The 24,682-nt window shown below is 40.3% G+C and overlaps 1 protein-coding gene across 2 annotated transcripts; it reads left to right on the top strand.

Moving 5' to 3' along the window:
* The first annotated feature begins 1 nt into the window (after position 1).
* acox1 (acyl-CoA oxidase 1, palmitoyl) lies at positions 2-15,914 on the top strand. 2 transcript variants are annotated; one of them, XM_053417932.1, is made up of 14 exons: positions 2-272; positions 2,247-2,406; positions 5,556-5,716; positions 7,009-7,116; positions 7,312-7,431; positions 7,543-7,658; positions 8,944-9,113; positions 9,956-10,118; positions 10,303-10,493; positions 11,422-11,598; positions 12,503-12,608; positions 12,887-13,030; positions 13,460-13,666; positions 14,035-15,914. In XM_053417932.1, the coding sequence occupies exons 1-14, from the start codon at positions 164-166 to the stop codon at positions 14,083-14,085; spliced, it is 1,983 nt and encodes a 660-aa protein (XP_053273907.1). In that variant the 5' UTR covers positions 2-163; the 3' UTR covers positions 14,086-15,914. The 2 variants fall into 2 exon arrangements, with proteins under 2 accessions (XP_053273907.1, XP_053273908.1); XM_053417933.1 differs by lacking the exon at positions 5,556-5,716 and adding an exon at positions 2,933-3,093.
* Positions 15,915-24,682: the final 8,768 nt, after the last annotated feature.

The raw sequence follows: 24,682 nt of genomic DNA, 5'->3' as shown, positions 1-24,682 counted from the left end.
GCCTCCCCCTCTGTTGTATGCGCAGGCGTGTGAAGTCGCAGGTCGTTGTGAGTTCTTCAGACAGCAACACAACAGCACAGGGAGGACTCACGCCATTATCTCCACTACACACACACACGCACATACTCACCGTTCACACCTGATCTCAGTCTGAGACACAGCCATGAATCCCGATATCACGAAAGAGCGGAAAAACGCCACCTTTGACGTCGAGAAACTGACCCACATTGTGGACGGCACCCCAGAGAAGACGAGAAGAAGAAGGGAAATCGGTGAGTTTTAATCGTCTTCCTCGGTGATAACAGTTGTTGCCCTCGACATGTAACATGCTCGCAGCACTGGTGATTTGCTATGAAAAGACCTGTTGTGGAGAAAGCTTAGCTAACACGACAGCGCAGTTAGCTATCGAGATGCTAACAGCTGACCCCCTCTGCGCAGCTTTCAACTTATGCTGAAGTGCACCCAACTTTTACCTGGTTTGAAAACCTATCTCGCCAGGGGTCCTGTTTTGGATGGCATTTCCAAAGCTGGGGACGTTATGGTGGTTCGGTATACTCCAGTGGTAAATTCGGCCTTAGTGTTAATTCAATGTAGTATTTATTCGAACAAATTACACTAATATCCCGCTACACTAAGTATCCACCAGCACGTGAAACAGTTCTTATACCAAGCGCCTCTCTGTTATGCAATTGACAAAGAGCAATACACACAAATGTATGTGACCTTTTCTCTAGTTGTTGGTGATATTCATATTTTACGTAATGACGTGAGAGGAGTGTTAATGTTCAACTTCAGAGACGATACTTTACTGCGATATCCATTTTATTCTTCTTACAGATGTAAGTAGGTATGCACACAATACACTCACCTTTACACACACATCTCATGACCTGACATTGTGGTGCACATTGATTCCATTGCATTGCATAACTTTCCCAGATGCACAGTCATTTACGACTAACTCTCCAAGTAGAAGTAAAATAGATTAGGTGTCCTGGTAATGCACAGGTTTGAGACGGTTGTGGTTCTTTAACATTGTGAAGCCTCAGATTCCGGGTCTTGGCTGACAGGAGTGGGACCCAACGTGGTTTCCCGCTGTTACTTCTGTTGTGGTCCATCCACCTCTTCACAGTTATGACGAGTGGTTATCTGACTTACCATAGCCTCTCTGTCACCTTCAACAACTCCAGCAACTAAGATTGCTGTCCCTCTCTATGTTACATGTAGGTGTTCGTATCCTATTGGATAGTTAAGCATTCCTAAATCACATTGTGTCCATACGTTTTGCCACTGGTGAAATACACCAAATAGTTGAAGTTGGTGTCTCTCTGTCGGAGGCATCTGAGTTAGATATGAAAGTCCCTCAACGTAGACACTACAATGTACTGTAGTTTGGCCTTTTATCTATAACCTGACCTTGGGTCCTGCTGTGAAGGAAGGGAATATCTGTAGAATTAGACGGGCACTATTCTCCTGTACAGATATAATGTGTAATATACAATATACATTATATGCATAATAAACAGTGGCATATACAGAAATATGTGGGGATGGTCAGGAATTCCTCAACAGTTATGATGTAGTTGTTACTGAAGAACAATATCCAGAACTTTTTTTGACTATTTTATTTTATTATCTTTATCTCTTACTTATTTGTCTCACCTTGGACATCCATGATAGTAAATTGATCCACTTGAAAATTCTTGTACACATTTACACGTGCCGGTACACATTCACAACTTTTCCTTTGCAAATTTCCAATTAAACATTTCTAACTTACAGGTTGTGAGTTAACTTCAAGTTGTATAGACTAAAGCAGCCATTCACAAACCTAGGATTGCTGCGGCCCAATTTGAAAACTGAGGAAATGCCCACCCACACCTTTAATCACAACTATATGATCCACACACAGGACTAGAATCATACATATTCATTTTATAGCAAAAATAATTGGATATTAACGCAGGCATATGCAGGGCAAATCCATTAAGATCCACATTTAATCGTAACAATTTGCAAAGTAACCAATGTAAAAAAAACATGAAGTGCAAATAGGGTATTGTTAAAAATATATTCTTACTGTTTGTGTAACAGAGCACAACAAGAATATCCGTCAGAATACTTTGGTTTGGTCGCACGGCCCACCTGCAGTGGCTTCACAGTCCACCAGGGGGCCGCGGCCCACACTTTGGGAATGACTGGTTTAAAGGATACATATCTGATTTACCTTCTTTTATCCAATGTAGAGTCTCTGGTTGTCAGTGACCCAGACTTTAAGGAAGAGGACCCGAACTTCTTGTCGCGCAGTGAGCGCTATGACCAGGCTGTTCGAAAAAGTGCCCAAATGATCCTGAAGCTCAGAGAGTATGGCATCGCAGACCCAGAGGAGATCTACTGCTACAAAAAGTAAGTTACACAAAGCAACAGTTTACAATTTTGAGTTGTCGGCAGATTTTGTTAAAAATATACAGTGTATTGACCTCTGTCAGATATAGTACAGTTTAGATCAGAGGTGTAGTAACAGTTCAGCTTGACTGTGTAGCCGTTATATGAAAGTAAACAGATTCAGTCAGGACAAAGTTCATCATGAGATTAAAACTGTGTAGGAGGGTATGCAGCATTCACCAGTTGTAAATAGATAACTCTTTCTGCATTCATGAGCATATCTTCCAAATAATGTACCACAATGCATTCTAATATAACTACATGTATATAAAAATATACAATAATATAATATATGAAATATAATATAATATATAAATACATGAACATTTAAATTCATATAAAGTTGGATCTCAGCCGTAAAAATCACATTGTCTTGCAAGACATCCATAGCACAGTGAGTCATATCTGTAACAGGATATCAGTTACACAGTTAATGAGAATCTAGTCTGATCTTCAATTGTCTATCCTACACTTTCCCCTCACCCAGTATTTTTAAAGGCAACCACCAAGAGGCCTTGGGGCTACACTTTGCCATGTTCTTGCCGACCCTGTACAACCAGTGTGACCCTCAGCAGTCCAGGAAATGGTTACCTCTGGCAGAGTCCTTCCAGGTCATGGGCACATATGCCCAAACTGAGATGGGTCATGGTCAGTCCTGGACTTAGCCGTTAACCTATTAACTTTAAGGTTGTTTATATAGCACAAGATTTTCCTTTGTATCTATGAATGTTAAAGACAAACCTATATGTACTTCAGGTTTGGAAACCTTATCTACCAGAGTAGTAATATGTTGTATGTTTTTGACAGATCCAAACATGCAGAAAATTCTAAATAGCTGGAAACTCTGCTCCTGTGCAACAATTTGTCCTAACCACAAATTTATAGAGATATAGCTCGGGGAATACAGTTTTCTGTGGCTATGCGGGATTTCCAACGTTTTTTTTGTTAAGTGGATATATGAAACTGTAAGATGTAAAACATAGGCTATTTGAATTGTAAACGGACAGTTAATAAGCCAAATGCAAATACTCATGTAGGCTAAGGGTGTGTGTAAAGGGTTGTGCGACATAGAAACAAATCTTATCACAATATTTTTTGGATATCAGTCGATATATATCGTTAAAAACAAATATTGTGATCAAATCACTGCCACTGCACTGAGGCACAATACTCTGCGCAGGTCAGTGTTGTGCATGAACGCATTCACTCACACAGCGACAAACACAGTCTCATGACCTGATCAATACATGAAGTTTACTTCGAGATTGTTTATGAAACTGCATTTAAACATCATGAAAAATTTGTTTTCAATATTTTGCGCAGCCACACAGTGTGTGTGTGTTCGTCTCTGTCCCTCTTCACGCACAAACTGAAAATCACACGGGATATTCAACATCTAGTTCTTTATTCTATAATAGTTGATGTCGGATCATTTCTCCGGATCGTTCCCAAATATTAGCATATTGGAGAATTGTCCTCTTTTCAACAATTATTAGCTTAATACATAAATAATAAAAATGTCTCTAGCTGGGATAGGAATAGGCTTTAAATATGTATAAGTATTTACACAATTACAACCAGGTAGACAAATTAATAAAAATATGTAATTTTATAAAAATTACAATAAAGAGCTGTACAGTGTTTCTCACAGAATCTAAATTCTACCTCATGCGCTGCACAGAGAGGGCTACCTGCCAAGGATGGTAAAAACAAAGTGGATTTTTTGTTTCCCAGTTCTCCCAAAGCCCAGTCTGATCAGGATGGTGTGGTTATTAGAGAGAAAGTAAGAAAGAGAGAGCGTGTGAAAGTGGGGCAAGTGGGACTGGGCTCACTAGCCAACCAAGATAATACACATTATCACTCTAGACTTAAACAAAGGTTGTGCGCAGCACTGTTATTTACATAAAATCCTTTCATCCATCCATTATCTATGCTACTCAACTTCAAATTGATTTGTCCCTGTCCCCTCTGTAATGAGGTCGAGTTCTGAGTGTTTCTTTGTAATATGAGAAGCTGACAAATCTGTGCCGAGAGAGAATATGAACCATGTCAGCCTGTTTGTTGCCTCTCTGTAACAAAGCCAAATGGATATTATTGAGAATTTGTATTTCATCTTTGCATAGCTATGCTGAAAGCCTGGAAACATTTTTTTTTACCGGTTTCATCAGGTTCGAGTCAACAATAGGTCAAAGTCCCAGAACGTAATTTATGTCATGACATAAAGTTCCCTTAACCTTATTTGTAGGGCTGCGACTAACACTTATAATATTAAATTATCTCAAGTGTCAAATGTTCAAATTTGAAAGCCAGGAGCTTTGGAAAAGGGATTTTTTTCGTGATTAATTGTCCTCAATTCAACTAATCGATTAATTGAGTTGTCATTGTAGCATTACACTTCTAATTCACTAACTCACACTGTCATAGCCTGTTGGATGTTAACCTGTTACTGTCTCTGGCTCTATTTTACGGATTATATTGACATGCTATTGACTAAAATGAATGAACATACACAGTATATCTTTATTTAGTTCTTTTAAATTTCAGCCGAACTTGTTCAGCATCCAGGTAGTTAAGAACAAGAAGTACACGTGTAACCACTTGATGAAAAGAAAAAGCCGAATCAGATACAGAGCCTCGATCCTTTGATATGATCAGTAGATGCAGATGGTCAGAAACAGCACCAGCAGAGCCTGAACCGAGAACGGCCAGAGAAAAACCTAAATATTGTACATAACCCACGAGTTCCCATGTGGCAGAGGAGCTTGAGAAATGAAGCTGCTGAAGAGTTTAAAAGAGTGGAGTTTCAATCCAGATTATGGCTCAAATCATTTGTTCCAACATGCATGACGTGCTCACAAGCTGTTTTAATTTGTCTTTGTCACAACCATACTGGTGCTACTCTAATTTCTTATTGATTTGAACCATATCAGTTCTCACCCATAATCCCTCCTGCGGATTAAAAGAAGAATTTGTCCACCATTCTCTCTTCAATCATCTCACATTGCTTCAAAATCAAATCCATCAAAAATTCTCAATGCATCTCCCGCTTTGCCTTTTCCAAATTCCCACTTGCTCTTCTTTTCCGTGCGCCCCCGTTCTGCGTGGCCTAGCTGTGTGCACCCTGGCAGGCCAGAGCCCTTGGATCTCCATTTGGGAATGTTCCTGCCCACACTGCTCAACCAGGCCACCCCAGAGCAAATGGACCGTTTCTTCATGCCCGCCTGGAACCTAGAGATCATCGGCACCTACGCTCAGACAGAGATGGGGCACGGTAAAATGAACAGAGCAGTTCAAAATCAGGCTTGTTTGCCGTTTTTCTTTACACTGAACCTTCAATAATATACAGTAATTAATTGCTTCTTTTTCTATTATTGCCACTGCCAATAGGAATGGCAATAAAATGAATGAATGATTGTTTTGAAAGGTCACATTTGAATGTATAAATTTTTTTAGATTTTGATAGTTTTCCTGTCTATTAATACAAAAAATGTTTTAACACTCGTACATTTTTCTAACCATGGTTTATACTAAACCTCCATTAATACCCATCTGAGAAAGTTAACTCTTTGTTTAACACGTTCATTTGTACGTGTGTCTATCATTGTATCATCTCTATCATTTGCAGATATGAGTACGGTAGGAAAGCCCATGCAAATGGAAGGGCAGATTGTTATCAAATCCCAAATTTAGGGTTACATGTTTAACACTGCTACGAGTTCACATGGTGGTCAACATATTTGTATGAATTCATGTTTTCTTCTTTTTAAATATAATTTATTATAATTATTATTAGTTTTTTTATAACGTTAATGTTTAAACAAAATTTCGATGTCATACAATTTTTCCTCCCTAAAATCCTTATTGGTCGGGCTCTACTTCATTCCCACATCTCTGGAGTACAGTCTGTAACCATCTGTTATGCTGCCTGATCATCAGCCTGCATCTGATAGCTCTTTTATTGCCTTTCTTTTTCAATTACCAGCGTGTTTTTCTCTCGTCAGTGTGTTTTTAACAGATCTATTGCCTCTACTAACCCTCTTTAAGTATTTTATATGTTTTATGCATGGTTTGGGTGTAGCTTTGCCTGCTGATCAATATATTAACACGGATTCCAGCTTGTTTTGGCCTGATTTGAAAAACCCACCATAGACAACCCCCTGTGGAGCAGTTTTTATTAGATGCAAATTCAGAGTCTGTCATAGGCCTGACAAAGATACATCTTTAACTGAATCATAGTGAAATATTATAGATAGTATTTGGATCTGTCAAACTCTTGCACTGCTTTGCTACTTTATGTTGGATTTTTTCTTCAAAAGGCTAAAAGTGATATCCATATTTGTTGTCTTAAGGTAATGTCTTATGTTATATTCCTCAATTCATCATCAGTCTGTTAATGTCACTTTAATGTTAATGGATAGATCTGTTGTTAATAATGTTATTTGTATACATGCTTGACAGAATAATGTCGTAGGAGTAATCATTCATTTTGACCTTTCCACCCTCTGTAAGTGTGTGTTCTGCATGCATGCTTTTGTTGGGGATTTATATTTTACCTTTCTCTAGGCACTCACCTGAGAGGGCTGGAGACCACAGCCACATATGATGCAGCCACACAGGAGTTTGTCTTGAACAGTCCCACAATCAGCTCCATCAAATGGTGGCCCGGAGGACGTAAGTACCTTATGCTGCTGCCTGGAATTTGGGTTGTATTACAATTAAATTGAATGTATGAGATTATTAGATGTACTATTTTTCTCAAGATGTTGCTATTTAGTTTTTCTCCTTTTTCTTTCAAAATGAGAGAACGTGATTGACAGTCAGAACAAGCCCCTTGGTTTAGTTTTAACTCGGTCTCTCTCTTTTTAGTTGGAAAGACCTCAAATCATGCCATAGTCCTCGCCCAGCTCCATACTCAAGGAAAAGGCCGTGGTCTGCACGCTTTCATCGTACCCATCCGCGACATGAGCACTCATGTACCCCTGCCAGGTAACCACTGCACGTGATGTCTCTCTGTATGTGGTGTTTATGCTGAAGTCCATCCTCATTAACTTACTGTCTGTTCCTCACTTTCTCTGTTTGGACCTCCATCTTTCTTAGGTATTGTGGTTGGAGATATCGGCCCCAAGTTTGGCTTCAGTGAAGTCGACAACGGCTACTTAAAACTAGAGAATGTGCGGATCCCACGGGAGAACATGCTGATGAAATATGCCAAGGTAATTTATATGATCCTTTCATATGATTCTTTAACTAGTCTTATCAACCACTCAAAGCACAAGGCGCATTCACCCATTCACACAAACATCAATCCAGCGCTTCTAAACACATTTGGGGATCAGGAGTGATTTGGGGTTCTATGTCTTGTTCAAGGAAACTTTGTGATGCTGGAGCAGGGGATCGAATCATCGACCTTCAGGTTAGGGGACAAACCGCTCGACCTCTTGAGCCACAGCAGCCCTTTTAGGTTGTTTAAGTTCAATGCGAACTGCCATGCCAGCGGTCTGTTACATCTTAGATACTTTTAAGGCAAATACAAATCAAATACAATTTGATTCACATTAATGCGATACATTGAGACACAATTTAATTGAACACAATGACAGCCAGTAAAGATAAAAGCGCACACTTCGGAATCAGAATCAGAAGTATTTTATTGCCAAGTAGGTTTACACCTACAAGGAATTTGCTCTGGTAATTGGTGCATACAATGAACATAAAAACGCAATAAATACAACATACATAGGAAAAGCAATAAAAAATAGAAAACCAGTATATATTTACTCACTGTTTACTTCTTATTTACTCACTTTTTTCAAATATTTATACAAAGTAACATTTATTTGACATAAACATTTCTGAATAAAATGTATAAAAGATAAAAGATATAAAAAGTGAAGTAAAAAGTGAAATGCAAAACAGTAAACAGTGTCCGATTGCAATGTAATGCAGTATAATATAATATGATATAATGTGTTAAATTAACACATCCTTGAGGTGTGGGGGCGCAGTTAAGTAAAGGAGGAATCTAAATATCATTATTGGTCACATTTCAAAAGGCTCTTAAATAGTAATTCAAATGAATAAAGATTGAACTGAACCAATACACAGATGTAAGAAATGACTCATCATGAATTCATCCTAAATCATATCCGGTAATATTTAATCATGGGAACAGCTTCATGAATTTTTATGCCAAATCATTAAATCTTACATCCCTAATTTCCACCGCAGCCTGCTGCTTAATACAAATGAGTGTTTTGTTTACCAAGAGGGAAGGTTTTATGTGCCACTTCCTGTTTTATCGAAGATTGATAAGTACCTGTATTGTTTGACCTTTACTTTTAAAATATCCTGATATCATTGTAGCAAAAATACTGAATGCTATAATACTATATTTTTTACACAATACATTTTTTTTTTATTAAGGGTATTATGGTGGGAGTACCTTTTTAGTATTTGCTCCTGAATTATCTCCTGAGAATGACTCTGTTTCGCCACTAGGTGGAGCCAGATGGAACCTATTTGAAGCCACCCAGTGCCAAACTGACCTACGGCACCATGGTGTTCATCCGCTCCATGATCGTAAGCTTGTCAGCTAAGACCCTCGCCAAGTCCTGCACGATCGCCATCCGCTACAGTGTTGTTCGCCACCAGTCCGAAATCCGAGCAGGGTCAGTAATTTCACATTATTGTAATAATAATATTTATATAATAACTTTATTTACACAGCACTTATCCAAACAAGGTTAGCTGCGGCTAAAGCTAACTCAGACAAGCTACTGGATTGTATGGCAGTACTATGAAACTCATGTGGCCCACTCAGTAGATCTGACATCATTTCCTCTATGCCTTTTTAAACTAAACACCTTGTGTCAAAGTCAACAGAGTTAAAAGCTACCCATTTACAAAACTACATCAAATGTAGCTGCAAGTAAACTTATCATTAAAAGGAATTAAACAACACAGTAGCACCAAAGTAAAAAAATCACATGTTAAAAAGGCTTTCCTATATAAAAAAAAAATATATATATATTTAAAGAAAGGTAGTAAATTGGCGAGCCTCACACACAACACCAACTGGATGAAGGAAGATCGGCAGACAGCTACGTAAACATTGCATAACTCAAAGAAACTGGAAGTGAAAACAAATGCATACTTAAGTTCGTGCATGCACAAGTGGCGCAGTTTCTAAATCTGATTTTGCTCCCAATTTTTGGAAGTGGTGACCTCAGAAAAGAATATGTCCTTATAATGTAAAATGTCTCAAATTATATAACGACAAATTCTGTATATAATAAAATATATAAACAGATTTTTTACACCTATTACAAATGTTTTGAGTTGGAAAACTCAAAACATACTGTTTAGTTAAATTATGTTTTTTTTTACCCAGATATGAAGCAAATTAGAGAGAGAATATTTTAAATCAGAATCATATTTATAACGCATTGACTAACTGAGCACTTGAAAACAGAAGCCTAATTCCACCAGCAAATGTGTTTCTGTCCCACAGAGAGCCAGAGCCGCAGATCCTCGACTTCCAGACGCAGCAGTACAAGCTCTTCCCTCTTCTGGCTATGGCCTATGCCTTCACCTTTGTGGGCCAGTACATGAATACGACCTACCAGCGCATCAGTGGAGACATCAGCCAAGGAGACTTCAGTGAGCTGCCTGAGGTAGAGACCATACATACACACGTAGGATGTGATATAAGCTCAGTGATCTCTAATTGGCCAGTTTGAATGATCTGTGCTATTGTTTACATCTTTCTATATTCTTTAAGACCATTCACAAATCATCGTTTAAATATGATAGATTTGCAGGAAGCTATTTTCACCCTTCTTGCCTTTCAATTTTCAGCTCCATGCTCTGTCTGCTGGTCTGAAGGCCTTCACCACATGGGCAACCAACTCTGCTATTGAGGTGTGCCGCATGTCATGTGGCGGCCATGGCTACTCTCGCAGCAGTGCCTTGCCCGACATTTATGTTGATTTTACTCCCACCTGCACCTACGAGGGTGAGAACACTGTCATGATGCTGCAGACTGCAAGGTAACGCATCACAAAGAAATGCATGAACACAAATGTGACACCTTGCATCGGCCAAGCTCACGGCCCACACAGCTCTCCATCAAATACTAACACATTATAAACACTATTGCCACTTTGATGTCAGAGTGCCATTTTAGTTATTAAACAGTTTAGTTTTAAGTTGTAACGCTCAACTTTAGAATAGAGCCTACTTACTCACTAGTTAGTATTAGTCGTCAAACAAATAGGACAATTAGCTATTTCACACATCATGTGTGTCACACACTTAAATAGAGCAGAAAACAGAGACCCATACAGACCGAGACACGGACCCACGCAGCAGCCAAATTATACAACACATATGCAGGTGACACACCCGCCCTCCTCCCACAGCAAAAACAAACACAGGTCACATCTTATAAACAAGAAGAATGGCTGCTGTGGTGTTCTGTCTGCAGATCGGCTTCTTAAACCTGTTAAATTATATTTCGTCTTTTTAAAAATAGATATATTGTTTCCCAAGCGAGGATCTTTGTACAGTTCTTAATTACACAGACCATGAAGTACACACACAAAGGCCAAAGGTGCTGAGGAAGAGAATTTATGAAAAGCTTGATATATGAAACCGTACTTGGGTTTTAGTAAACAGAGGTTACACAAAGCTGGAATAGCATGGAGATATGTGCTTGTTACGTGATTACTTTTATGTAAGTCCTAACGGGTGTGATGCGAATTGTGTGTTATTACCAAACATGTCTTCTGTTTATGTGTAACTTAATATCATCTCTAATCAACAAGGGTACTAAAACGAATACGGGTGTCAAACATTTCACACTGATATTAATCAATCACAGAGGACGAACACGAAGCAGTTCAGGAGCTACTTTGTGCACCCATGTTCAATTTAGTAGCCCTCATATGTGTGTGGTCTGAACCTCTATCTGTGCAGATACCTGTTGAAGAGCTACCGGCAGGCGAAGGACGGCCAGCAGCTGAGCGGCATCGTGTCTTACCTGAATGAAGCGGATCATCGGGTGCAGCCACAGCCCGTCGCTGCCAGACCAACCGTGGTTGATATCAACGACCTATCTAGTCTGGTGGAGATCTACAAATTAAGAGCTGCCATGTAAGAGACAAAAGAATTCGAGAAGCAAATTACCTTGTTAGTTGTGTTTTTGGTCTGTGCTTTCATTTATGGTTCCAATTATGGCCCATAATTAAAGGGGATTCATATTTATTTGTATTTATCACGCATTTAGAGGGGTTATCATAAATACCATGAAAGTGCCCCCTCCAACAAATAACTGTCTGACCCTGCATGATTTAGTTTTTACCCGGAAATCTGCTGTATTTCTATCGAAGGACTCTTATTATTGTTTGATCGGACTATCCAACCATCTCCTCAGCTTTTCAAAAAAAAAATCCACCCAAAAAAACGTTGTTTGATTACTTTTATTTAGCTGTTTTGCCATTTTTGTCAATCGTGTTGTTTCATGAGTTACATCGGCTGTGATTATGGTTGTGTTGGTTTACATGATATCCACAGCCTGGGATCATAGCAAGGAAAAAAGTATGGATCTTACTACTTTGCTATTTACCTGTGAGTTTTATCAAGCTACACTAGAATCTATTATCTTTGGTTGGCCTAGCTCTATGTCACTCAGAATGCAGTCGGCCAATGAGAAAAGCGTCTCTCTTCTGACCGGCCTGAGAGCTCCAGAGATTATTTTATTTTAAACTGCGCTTTGTTGATGGTTTTTGGTTCTTAAAACCACAAATATATCTTCTTATGTAAGCTCAAATTCAGGGAGAGGAGAAAATTGTAAGAGCTTTACAATTTAAACATTTTATATTCTTTATTTCACATGTTTTATAATCTCATTCGATATATTTACACTGTCGTTTTCCACAGGAGCAGTTCCAGGTTTCAGGGAAAACTAATTGGCAGAATTATTTCTGAACCTGAACTCCTAAAGCAAAATATTATTATGTTTTGGCATGTTTGGTTAATGCAGATGTGTTTTTTATAGTCTTGTGGAGCTGGCAGCCAAGAGCATCCAGCAGGAGTTGCAGAACAGGAAGTGCCAGGAGGACGCCTGGAACAACAGTTCTATCGACCTGGTCAGAGCCTCAGATGTAAGTTCAGTGTTTGTGTTTGTGGGTGTGTGGCTAAAGCATCTCACCACACTTTTTAATATCCTAATGCCAAAAGTAATGTTAGGGTCAAATTTGATTGTCTGCATTGATATTATTCTAATATAATAAAACTAAAATGTTTTGCTTTCTTTTTTACACAACTCAAGACATTTTGCGAGATTTGGTCGTTTTTAACATTTAATATCTTGCAGTTTCTTGTTGATGTCTCGCATCAGGTCTTCCATTGACTTACATGTCCCACTGTTTTCTGTCTCCAGGCCCACTGTCACTATGTTGTGGTGAAGCTCTTCACTGACAAGCTTGGGGAGATCGGTGACACAGCGATACACTCAGTGTTGTCGACCCTGGCGCTGCTCTACGCCCTGAATGGCATCAAGCTCAACTCCGGAGATTTCCTACAGGTCAGAACAATCATAATAGAAATAGTACTGTCCACAGTCCGGGGTGGATTGTAGTGCTGATCTGCTGTCTGTTATCTGCATACTTGTACTGTGTGTCAGCCTGTCTTCACTGTCAAGTTTCACTTTGAAAACTCAGCCTCAATTGCCTCTTTGTCTCTGAGCCAATAAATGGAGGTTTTTGTGTGTGGGGGGGGTCTGTTTCTGGGTGGCTAGTGTCTTAATCACTGTGTAAATGAAACAATTTCTTTGTTGTTGTAGTTGAACTTTGAATTGAAAATGAAATACAAGGCTTGCTCTAAACTCAGGACAGACAACCCAGAGTCACTGTTTGTTTCCTCACTTCCTGTAAGACTGAGTGAGGCCCATAAGCATGTTTTCATCCACTAGTGAATGAGCTAACATCTCCACCTTTCTTTTTGTCATTTTCAGGCGGGTCTGCTCAGTGGGCCCCAGGTCCTGCAGATCTCTGGTCGTATCAAGGAGCTTCTGTCTCAGCTGAGGCCCAACGCTGTGGTGCTGGTAGATGCCTTTGACTTCAACGACAAGCTTCTCAATTCGGTCCTGGGACGATATGATGGGAATGTCTACGAGAACCTGTTTGAATGGGCTCGACGCTCACCCCTGAACGCCACAGAGGTCAGTCAGGGTCACCAGAGTGACATAATAATAACAGTAATGATAAATTATTCTGAGTCTGAGTCTTATTAAAGATTTCAGTTGTTTTTTTTGCCTCCCCACATCATTACTATTTTGTTGTTGATTATGAAATATTTTTAAAGTTATAATGGATGTACATGATGATGTGCAAACTGTTATTATTTGTGAAAACCTTTTTTTGGCGGACTTTGGTTGTTGAACACTACATGCTGCACTGTCTGGAAAGGGCCACTCTACTTTTGTCAGTTACATAAACAAAAGATTAATTAAACTGCATTAAACTGCTAGCTTAAACTGTGTGATTGTTTCTTATCTAATCTTAAGAAATTCTCTTCTCTCTTCCACAGGTGCACGAATCCTTCCACAAGTATCTCAAGCCGCTGCGGGCCCAACTGTGAGCTGATCCTTGCACCTTTAATCCTGGCTCTGACACTTCACCTCTACATACACAAGAAAAACCATAACAGTGATAACCCATCACATTAGCCCCATGATGTTCTTCACTCATCGTCAGATTGTCTTACCACTCTGAAGGAAACTCTCTCTCTCTCATCCTCACTAAAGGCCACCATACTGAAAAGGTTATAAATCAGAAGGTGGACGACCTTTAACAATCTGAAGATGATTGGAAATAAAAGGGGGACAGGAAACTAAACTGGGAATCAAACTTGTATCTAATGAAGTCAACATTTTGAGCCAGGAAACGTAGCTTTGAAATTGCTGAAAAATAATCAAATATTAGATTTTTTGTTATGTTTTCTCTTGAGAAATTCCATTCGCTCAGCAGAATCAGTTTCGAGTGTTGCCCCTGACTATATGGACCAACATTTTATCTAAAAAAAAAAGGCACCACTTGTTTAAGAGGCATTCATTTGTCCATGAAATTTATCAATTGCTGTAGGCATTGTGTAAACTTTTCTTCTTCTCATGTCTGGCAACCCCCTGACCATCCTGTGCCAGTTCATTATGTTGTATTATGATCGACTGCTCTAGTCTGAGGTGGATAAACAGCACAGCAGTTTAGAGCATAAGTTCACTGGAAACATCAACTAAAGAATTTTAAAATATTTACCTGTAAAATACTGTGATAATAAAGTTTTTACGTTTACTTAACATAATCTCTTAAACTTAAGAATTGTTATCCTTACATTCAGTATCAAATTCCAGTAAGCTACCGTTGTGTTTGTTTCACATTTGGTAGTTTCCTTTTAAGATAACAATGGCTCTCATTGTTCATAGGGAAAACAAGACGGAAAAATACCTAAATTATGCCAGTTACTGTGTTTCACTCATGAGGACAAAACAATCGTTCTTTTTCCTCAGTTCCACCACTTGTCACGTGAGCTGCTGTATGTTAAATAACCGCGTTGTACTTGAAAGATTGAAAACACAGATAACATTGTGTATGTTGGAGTCTCCACATGCTTCTGAATGTGTTTGTTGGACAGAAAGGCTTTTGGCAGATAAATGCTGCAAGGTGATGTAAATCAAGTGCGAGAAAAGAAATGAATTCCTGACAGTTGTTTAGTGTTCAGTGAGGCCACATCTTTTTATGTGCATTATTCCCCCCCTCTCCCCCCTCCCTGCTCTGTGGGGTTGATATGAAGAATGGTCACATCCCCGCCAATCTCTGGATGATTTTTGAAATATTTTTAACTTACAATAATTCTACTGTTAACATGCTATTTTGTTCAAATCTTGAGGTTGAATTCTTCATGTTCAGATATGATTTAAATCTGTTCAAACTGAATGACTTTTCTAGATTAATGGTTCCCCATATTTTTGCTATTACAGTTTCAGACTTGGTGGATTTGTGCTCTTGGTTAATGTCAACTTGCAGAAGTTTATTTTGCTCTGTGAGCAATCAAATCTAAATCTTAGAAACTGAGGCTGTTGAATGTAAGGAGCGAATTTGTGGCTGTAGAGACACGTGTGAGACAGGGGAGCTTTAATCTAAAGCTTCATTTTGGAGTATAAAGATGATTTGTGGTGTTACATAATGTGCCTGATGAATTTATCTTACCTTAATCTAACTAACTAAGAAAAGTCAAAGCATTTCATATCTGTTTCCATGAAGATCAGTTGATTCTGCTGTAAGGGCACAATTATTAATATGTTATGACTAAGCTGTTTGTGTGATAATTTGTTGAATAACAATGACTTTAAACTTTACGGTTGATGAATAATTTAACCTGCAAGTTATATTAATAAAAAAAATCCAAAATGATTGTGTTGTGTTTGTGTGTTAATCCTAGTTTGAATAGGCTTTCAATCTGACTAGAGGATTCCACTTTGTGTAACCAACAATGTTACGCCCACCACCTCATATAATATCACCCCAAATTATTGCAGCATCAGATGAAACCCTAAGGCAGTGGGATCCTGCTATAAAAGTTTTCAGAGCAAAAACCCCTTCAGGCATTTAATGGCCACTCAACTTGACACAGCCTCACAGATGTGTTTACTCGTCATTTAAGTACTATTCAGGCTGTAAACACATCGTCTGTACAGCTGTTGCAGAATGTTTACCCTGCTGTCCTTACTATACACAGATCCATACCCTTTTCTTTGTTCTACCCTAGGGGGAAGAAGAACTTCCTCTACCCTGCACTTGGTTTGGTTTAGTTTAGAGATGTTTTGTAAGATTTGGTTGCCATGTACTTAAACTGTATTGGATTTCCCTGCAATGCTGTTTAGTACGGTGGCCCTGAGAGCTCAACGAACAGCAACTTAAGAAAACACATGCAAGTTGACAAAACACAAGCAAAGTAAGAAAACATCTTCATCAATTTCACAACACAACACAATACATTACAGAAACGCGCAGCAAATAGACAAACGCCCTGCAAATAGACAAACGCGCTGCAAATAGACAAACGTGCTGCAAATAGACAAACGCGCTGCAAATAGACAAACGCGCAGCAAATAGACAAATGCGCAGCAAGTAGAGGAGAAAACACAACGGAAGTGTTTCCAGAGGACAGCTAAAAGTGATGGACAATGCTGCCACAAAAACGTCCAATACACCATACAAATTCGGTTCCACACAGGGTTCGGCCAGCCGCGGCTCTGGAGCCGAATGCGGCTCTTCAGCCCCTCGGCAGTGACTGTACAGTTCAGTGTTGTGCATAGGTTTCGCGAACGCTGAACATAGCGAATCAGTTTTCATATTATTAACGTGAAAGTAACGATGAACGTGAGTGAACGTCAGGTTAATTTTTTTAATCATCATCGTATCAGAACATCATGAAATACCAGGAGCGGGCGAGTGTGTGTGTGCGAGCGCACCGTTCCCTGGGCTCCGACCCCGCCCGAATGCTCAGAAGAGGGGGCAAAATGTCTCTTTTGATAGTAAAGGTTTCCTACCCCTGCACACTATGGACAATACATTGCCTCACAAACAGGGGCTTGCTTGTTAGCGCTGTTTATTCAGTTTAACAGGAGAAGACGGCATGTCTCTAGATCGGACCATCTTCCTGCTCAGAGCTCACTGTGGTTCTCTCCGAGTGAGTGGGCGGGGTCGGAGCGCCGGGACACGCACACACATGCACACGCACACACACACATACACACTCGCCCTCTCCTGGTATTTTCTGATGGCCTGATACGATGATGATTTAAAAAAATGAACATGACGTTCACTCACGTTCATCGTTACGTTCACGTTAATAATATGAAAACTGATTCGTTAAGTTCAGCGTTCGCGAAACATATGCACAACACTGTACTGTACAGCTACCGCAGAGGGCTGAAGAGCCGCGTTCGGCTCCAGAGCCGCTGGTGGCCGAACCCTGTGTGGAACCGAATCAGTATGGTGTATTGGACGTTTTTGTGGCAGCAGTGTCCATCACTTTTAGCTGTCCTCTGGAAACACTTCCGTTGTCGTTTCTTCTCTATTTGCAGCGCTTTTCTCTATTTGCAGCGCGTTTCTCTATTTGCAGCGCGTTTCTGTAATGTGTTGTGTTGTGTTGTGAAATTTATGAAGATGTTTTCTTTATTTGCTTGTGTTTTGTCAACTTGCATGTGTTTTCTTAACTTGCATGTGTTTTCTTAAGTTGCTGTTCGTAGAGCTCTCAGGGCCACCGTAGTTTACCCCTGAAATTCAAAAAAGGTTTTTTTGGACTCAAACACTTCGCCCACTCCTCAATCGTCATACTGGAGAGTAGATCATGAGTGGTTTGTTTTCATTTTTGGGTGAACTATCCCTTTAAGATTGCATAACTACTCACACATTATTATTTTTTTGCACTGTTAGAAAGTGGAAGACAATCATTAGAAAACTTCGTTTTGCAAACGCAAAACCTGTACTGTGACTCAGGGCCAGCCCTGGCAATGTTGGCATCCTAGGCGAGATTTCAAATTGACACCCGACGGGACAGGTTGTGTTTGCGACTTGGATAAAATGTCTGTCTGTTGTGTGCGTGTGTCAAGTTATATACAGCCTATGCCTACCGTGTGCAAAAGCGCTGCTCGCGCCTAGGCTATTTAAATGTTTAGCCTTGGTAGGCTATGTGCGCGGTGCGCCAACTTTTTTTTAGATAGAGACCCCCTTAGAGACAAAAACATAATTCGAACCCTGATTGGATCAGATAGTGCTCGTAATATGGTAGCGGCAGCCAGGAGTCTACCATTCGATCATATGTCTTGTGTAGCGCACATTACACAGCAGACGATCACAGTGTCTCTCCGTGACAGCGGGTTTGATGGTGCTTTAGCCAAGGGCCGTAAAATCGTTGGACATTTTAAACACAGTCCTGCAAACACAGCAGAGCTGAAAGTGCAGCAAGCTTCCCATGGACAGACAGAAGAGTCACTCATCCAGGATGTAGCCACATGCTGGAATTCAACACTGGAGATGATAAAGCGTATCCAGCACAACAAAGAGCCACTGACGGCAACACTTGCCCAGCAGAAGCACAACTTGGTCACGCTAACCTCAGCTGAAGCTAGCAAATTTGGAAACACTGCTGGAGCCATGCAGGTAAAGTGATTTTTTCCTAGACTCAACTCATTTATTTTCTACAATATATTTTCGTTTAGAAATAATTTTAGGCCTTTCCACTATATGGGTGTTATGAAGGAAAATAGTAGTAATAATTCTGTCTTGTTTGTGTGTTTGAAGGTATGTTACTGAGCTCTTGGGGGGTGACAAATATGTGTCCTGCTCTGTGGTCCTGCCGGCACTCTGCCACCTTCTGCGTACAATGGAGATTTCATATGTTGACCCTGCCTACATAGTACGCTTCAAGGCTGCATTCAAAGGGGACCTCAACACACGAAAGGAGAACACAAACCTGTCACAAAGCTAGCAATAGCTCTAGATCCCAAATTCAAGGACCCCAGGTGCCTGCTCGGTGGACTAGAGTGTAGCAAAAGCTGAGTCAGATGCTGAAGGACAGAGAAACTGAATCACATCCCTGCAGCGATGAAATGGAACCAGAGCCACCAAAGAAGAAGGTGGCTCTCCTACTGTTGGGGTCAGAGTCAGAGTCTGATGAGGATGCAATTTTTTATGACAAAACTCTGGACAGGTATAGGGCAGAGCCCAGAGCCCAGCATAGACACATGTCTACTACAGTGGTGGTCAGCACACACTGGTGCTCATGGTAGGCTGGCACATCTTGCACAAAAGTACTTGGCCACACCTGCCTCAACAGTGCCATGTGAGAGACTTCTTTCTTTGGCAGGCCACATTGTACAGAAGAGGTCAGCTTTGTCATCTGAAAATGTCAACAAGCTAGTTTGCCTGAGTAACTGGTTAAAAGAAAAGTAGACAATGAATTGGTTGACTGAAGTCATGTCACACAACACGTTTACACACAGTTATTGTTATTGAAATAAGTGTGTGAAAAGTATTGTTCACTTTGTTTCTTTTAAGACACTTATGGCAGTCAGTTATGATAATTCAGCTTTCAGCCCACTCAATGTAATGTTGACTTTATTTGGGTGAAATGTTCCCCCAGTTTACAGACAAGCTGTTTATGTTTACTTTGTAGCAGAAGTTAACAGTTTCTCATATGCTTGTCTTCTATTTAAGTTGGCAGTTCATTATGGATGTCGTGGGCAATGCCAAGCACTCCATGAGGCTTTGTATTCATTCTGATGATGAGGCACTTTAATCAGTTAAACCTCTGTGCAGTAATTGACACAAGTTCACAAGTATCAAGTAATGTTATTCATTGTAGAGTTTGAAAAGTATTGTTTACTTTGTCTCTTCAAAGACACAATGGCATTCATTTTCTTTTTAAACCTTAAGTCTGCTCAATGTAAAATTACAAATTATTTACAGGCAAGCAATTATTTTTGTACTTGATCTGGTTGTCTGTTAATTAAGTTTGCATTTTATGGGTGTTGTTGCTGTGTGAATTAAGATATTCTAATTGGCTGACATGTAAAATAAAGTTTTAAAAAGCCCTAACCAGTTTGTCATATATTTCTTTATTCAAACACCGTACTTGTAAATAGTAGTATTTTAATTGTGTGATAAATAATGTTTAATCACAGCCTATTGACAAGATACTTTTTTTTTGTGGTTGAAGTCCTGCCAACACGACAGCCTGCCAAACTTTAGCAATGACATTGACATTAAGGATTGGATTACCTGCTCATTCCCATGAGAAACTAAGCACAGGAAGAAGATGCACAAATTGCGCCTGTAGACTTTTTTGTTCGTCTGGTCATGATACACTTGTGTTTCGATTTATGTGAAGATCGGTAAATGTGAACGTGTTCAAGGGGGCTCGGGGGGGCACCGTTGAGCCATTTTACCAGGCCCATTGAAAATTCTTCCGGAATACATACATTTTGACCACTGTCTACTTTTCTGCAAATTTTGGTAAGAATTTGAGCATATTAAAGCCCTCAAATAGCAATTTGCCTGCAAAATAATAATAATAATAATTACAATTTCAATAGGGCCTCACTGTCTGTCAGTGCTCGGGCCCTAATAAATCAAATAGTGGGACATTTCTATCCCTCTCTCAGTCCATCACTTTGATTCAGATTAAAAGATTTCTGGTGAAGGATATGCTGCAGAGCATTAGAGTAAAGTGTAATTTCCCTATTTTAAAGTGGAAAGAGTTTTAATTGTTGTAAATTATCAGAGTGAGAGAGTGTATATCCCAAAAAACAAAGCTGATGATCTGAGGTTAAATACCTGTGTATTTGCATGTAATACCCGTTTTGAAGTCAATCAAACAATCATATAGGCTTTACAGGACATATGCACATATTCCTTTTTTAAGGATAGGTGGAATTATGCTCAGTTTAATAACTGTAAACTGAACTACTTTATAAGACTGCTATCATTTGAAAATATGCACCGTTATCCTCAGGATGACGCATCCAGTTGTGCTTTTGAAAAGTGCCTGCAAATTGTTGGGTGATAAATGTCTAAAAATTAAACAAACTAAAAAGACTGAGTGAAATGTGTTTGAAGATCGAATTGTGAAAGTTAAAGGGGACATATTATGAAAATTCCACTTTTGTAGTGCTTCTACACATTAGTTTGGGTATCTGGCATGTCTACCGTCCCAAAAACTCTGGAAAAAAATCACTCCCGCGATTTGTTGTGGTTCCTCTATTTCAGAAACTATGTGCTAAAGTGCGTCCAATGGAATTTCCCCCGAAATAGACGTCATAGTCGAAAAATGCCCATTTAGTACATTCCCCCATAGCTCTATGCACTCCCCCACTACCACTCGACCCACCCCTAGATGGACCCTCCCACTTTATAGAATTTCGGTCCACCGGTGTCCGCCATTTCATTCTTGCAAGCCTTGGAAACACTTGGATAAGCTAACAGCAGCATGAATCAATTACGACAACCGAGATGCTCAGTGGTCGGCTGCACAAATCAGCACAAATGTCTTCATGTGACTCCAGCTTCAGAAGACACAAGATTGAGATGGATTGAGTTCATATATGATGGCAACGTTCCTGCCACCACTTTGAATCGGACTGTTTTATCAACCTGGGCCAATATAACAACGGATTCTCTAAAAGGTTGTTATTGAAAGAGGGGTCGGTGCCATCTTTCCATCGCAATACTGAAGACGAGGGAAATGTAAGTATTTTTTTTTAAATAATTCTGGTATTTGCTTCTTTTAGACATTTTGTGTGGAGGCTAGTGCCGTTAGCATGTTGTGCCGTGTGTGAGGGGGTGGGGGGCTAGTATGTAGTGGTGGGGGATAGGGAGAGACTTTACAGGAGTTTTCATTAATCGAGGACGGCTGGCGAGAGTCCACTGAACGGTGATTGCACAGCAGGTTCGTGAGTGTTGCGCTCTCCACGCTCTTCCCCCCCTCCGCTTGAGGGGCCGTAGCAGCTACTACGAACCCCGGTAGTAGCTGCTATGAGCGTCGGTAGTAGCTGCTGTAGCTTGAAGTTAGCTACGGATGTTTGTAGCAGCTGCTACGAGCTCCGGTTGTAGCTGCTGGAGCTTGAAGTTAGCTACGGATGCTTGTAGTAGCTGCTACGAGCTCCGGTTGTAGCTGCTGGAGCTTGAAGTTAGCTACGGATGTTTGGAGCAGCTGCTACGAGCTCCGGTTGTAGCTGCTGGAGCTTGAAGTTAGCTACGGATGCTTGTAGTAGCTGCTACGAGCTCCGGTTGTAGCTGCTGGAGCTTGAAGTTAGCTACGGATGTTTGTAGCAGCTGCTACGAGCTCCGGCTGTAGCTAACTTCCAGCCCAGTGCTGCCGTGGGAAAAAATCAGCGGCACAGTACTAACGGGAGGACACGCGAGCGGGGGGGGGGGGGAGAGCGTGGAGAGCACAACACTCACGAACCTAACTTCCAGCTACAGCTGCTGCTACGGCCGCTCGTTCAAGATACCGGAGTATGTTGTTGTCATAATGTGCGGGACTAGAACGATTATTCATTACCAGCCCTAGTTGGGGAAATGTGTCCTTGTATCCTTGTATGCATGACAGTAGTACAAACATGGATAACATTGCTGCTTTTGGTGTTCAGGCAAGCACATCTGTTCACGGTGCTAGGCTACATCACGTAGCATGCCAGACGGACCCACCACAGATGCGCACACATGGAACGCAGCTTTCTATGAAAACACTGCGGCCTCACTACAAAAGTACAGGTTGGTTTACCCTCAGTTACTTCTTCATGTCATTGATTGTGTCTCCGTGTTAAAGTTGTAACAGCATCTCATTTGTTGTGACTCCATGGATACTGTGTCTGTTTTATCATAGGCACACAGAAAACTGTGCTGCACTGATGTCGGTGTTGGGACCTCAGCTGTAAGAGACCTCGCTTGGAGGAGGGAGAGGACAACCCAAGTTGTTCAAGTATGGACTTCGGAGAGCCACAGGATGCTACCTATGATCCTGATGACTCAATCACAGTCTTGACTGAGTCAGCAGATGTGACGTGAGTGACTCAATATTTAATCTAAACATTTCAATAATCAGATGGATTACCATCCTACACTTTTTTAGCTGTTGCAGCCTTTTGGTGAAATCTTTGTCGTTCTAATAGAATGGAATCTTCCAACCCTGTTCATAAGACACCCACATATATTGTCTATGAAAACTGCCTCCTGGAGCTGTTTGAGGTTTGTCCTGTGTGTCGGCGGGGGACAGATGTAATATATAAGAAGGGCGAGTGCACAGAAAGCCGGTGAAAGCAGATGCAACCTTCCGTGATTCTCACAGGCTCTATTTAAAAGCCAAACAATGTACAAACAGTATGTGAAACATAAATAACATATCGATTAACTGCTGTCTTTAAATGGTCTTCACGATTTAAAGACCATTTATTTATCGTCTTCACGATAAATAGAATAAAATAATTATAAAAAGAAAATGATAAATACAAAAAGTGCAAAATGTCCAACTTTTCCCCTCAATTTGTATTACAGATTACGTGGATAACCTGTTGGACCTCATCTTTCACGAGGTTTTTCAGGACCCGGCCCCATATGTGAATGAGGTGCTGAAGATCTCAAAACCTGAGGACCTCTCTGCTAAGTATGAGAAACCTGACAAGCAGGAAGTTATAGGCAGGTCTGAACCCTGTATAACTTCCCTGAGCATCAGGGAACACTCTGCGTATCTGGAGCACCGAGCAGGAGGGCAGGACCACCCTGATTCTCCGGCCCAGGTGGCCTCAACACCAGCTCACAAAGCTTCTGTACGCCAAATACCTGTAACGGCTGAGCAAAGTTTACATTGTATTTAGAGAATAAAGGTGACACACAAATATAAAGTGTTCCTTTGTTTACAGTATGGCTACTGATGGCACAAATTGTATTTTTGAAATCAATGTTTTCATTATACTTGGTATTTTTTGTATTTATTACCTCTGTCCAAGCCAGTACATTTAATAACTATTTTTTAAAAAAGCTCTGTGGCATTCTTTTTAGCAATCTTTCTGACAATAAAAGTTTATAGAAACAGTTGTGTGCTTTTAATGTTTGATATGTAACATGTTAACAAATGACACGTGTAAGATGAGCAGTTAGCAAAGTAATACAGAGGGAAGAGTAATTTATGTATTTTATTCCTCAGTCATATTTGTATTGCAGAAATGACTGATATCTCATGCATAAAAAAAAAAAAAACTTACTGCTCTATTCCTCTTGGACATAAAGGCCCATAATCTGCCCTATAGATGTTGAATGCATTCTGTAGTGAGAGAGCTAATTAATGGAGGTAAAAACGTTATGTCCTACACCTCCATGAGAGGGGTGAGGGGTGAGGAGGGGGAGGGATGAGAGGGGTGAAAGGGGGTGGGGTAAGATGGGGGCGGGCTGAGAGGGGGGCGGGCCCCTCAAAACAGGTCGATCTGAGGAGGTCTGTTTTAGACAGAGTAAAAAGGTGCTGTTTTAAATGATCCTTGTGGTATTTTTACCAAAAAATGTTACAGACATTTCATTAAGACCCCAAGGAACCATATCAAATGTGGTGAAATGGGCATAATATGTCCCCTTTAAGTTACAAAGCTGGTTTTACCGTAATAAGTCAAACAGCACGGTTCCAT

Source organism: Pleuronectes platessa, chromosome 3 (assembly GCF_947347685.1).
Source record: "Pleuronectes platessa chromosome 3, fPlePla1.1, whole genome shotgun sequence".
NCBI classification, from domain to species: Eukaryota; Metazoa; Chordata; class Actinopteri; order Pleuronectiformes; family Pleuronectidae; genus Pleuronectes; species Pleuronectes platessa.
Note: the sequence above shows the minus strand (reverse complement) of the source record. Positions and strands in the feature narration are given on the sequence as shown.

Bases quoted from the DNA above. Each gene is read 5' to 3' on its own strand.
- acox1 (XM_053417932.1), top strand. From the start codon at position 164: ATGAATCCCGATATCACGAAAGAGCGGAAAAACGCCACCTTTGACGTC. The intron at 12,609-12,886 runs GTAAGTTCAGTG...TTCTGTCTCCAG, and splicing joins ACCTGGTCAGAGCCTCAGAT to GCCCACTGTCACTATGTTGT. The intron at 13,031-13,459 runs GTCAGAACAATC...TGTCATTTTCAG, and splicing joins ACTCCGGAGATTTCCTACAG to GCGGGTCTGCTCAGTGGGCC.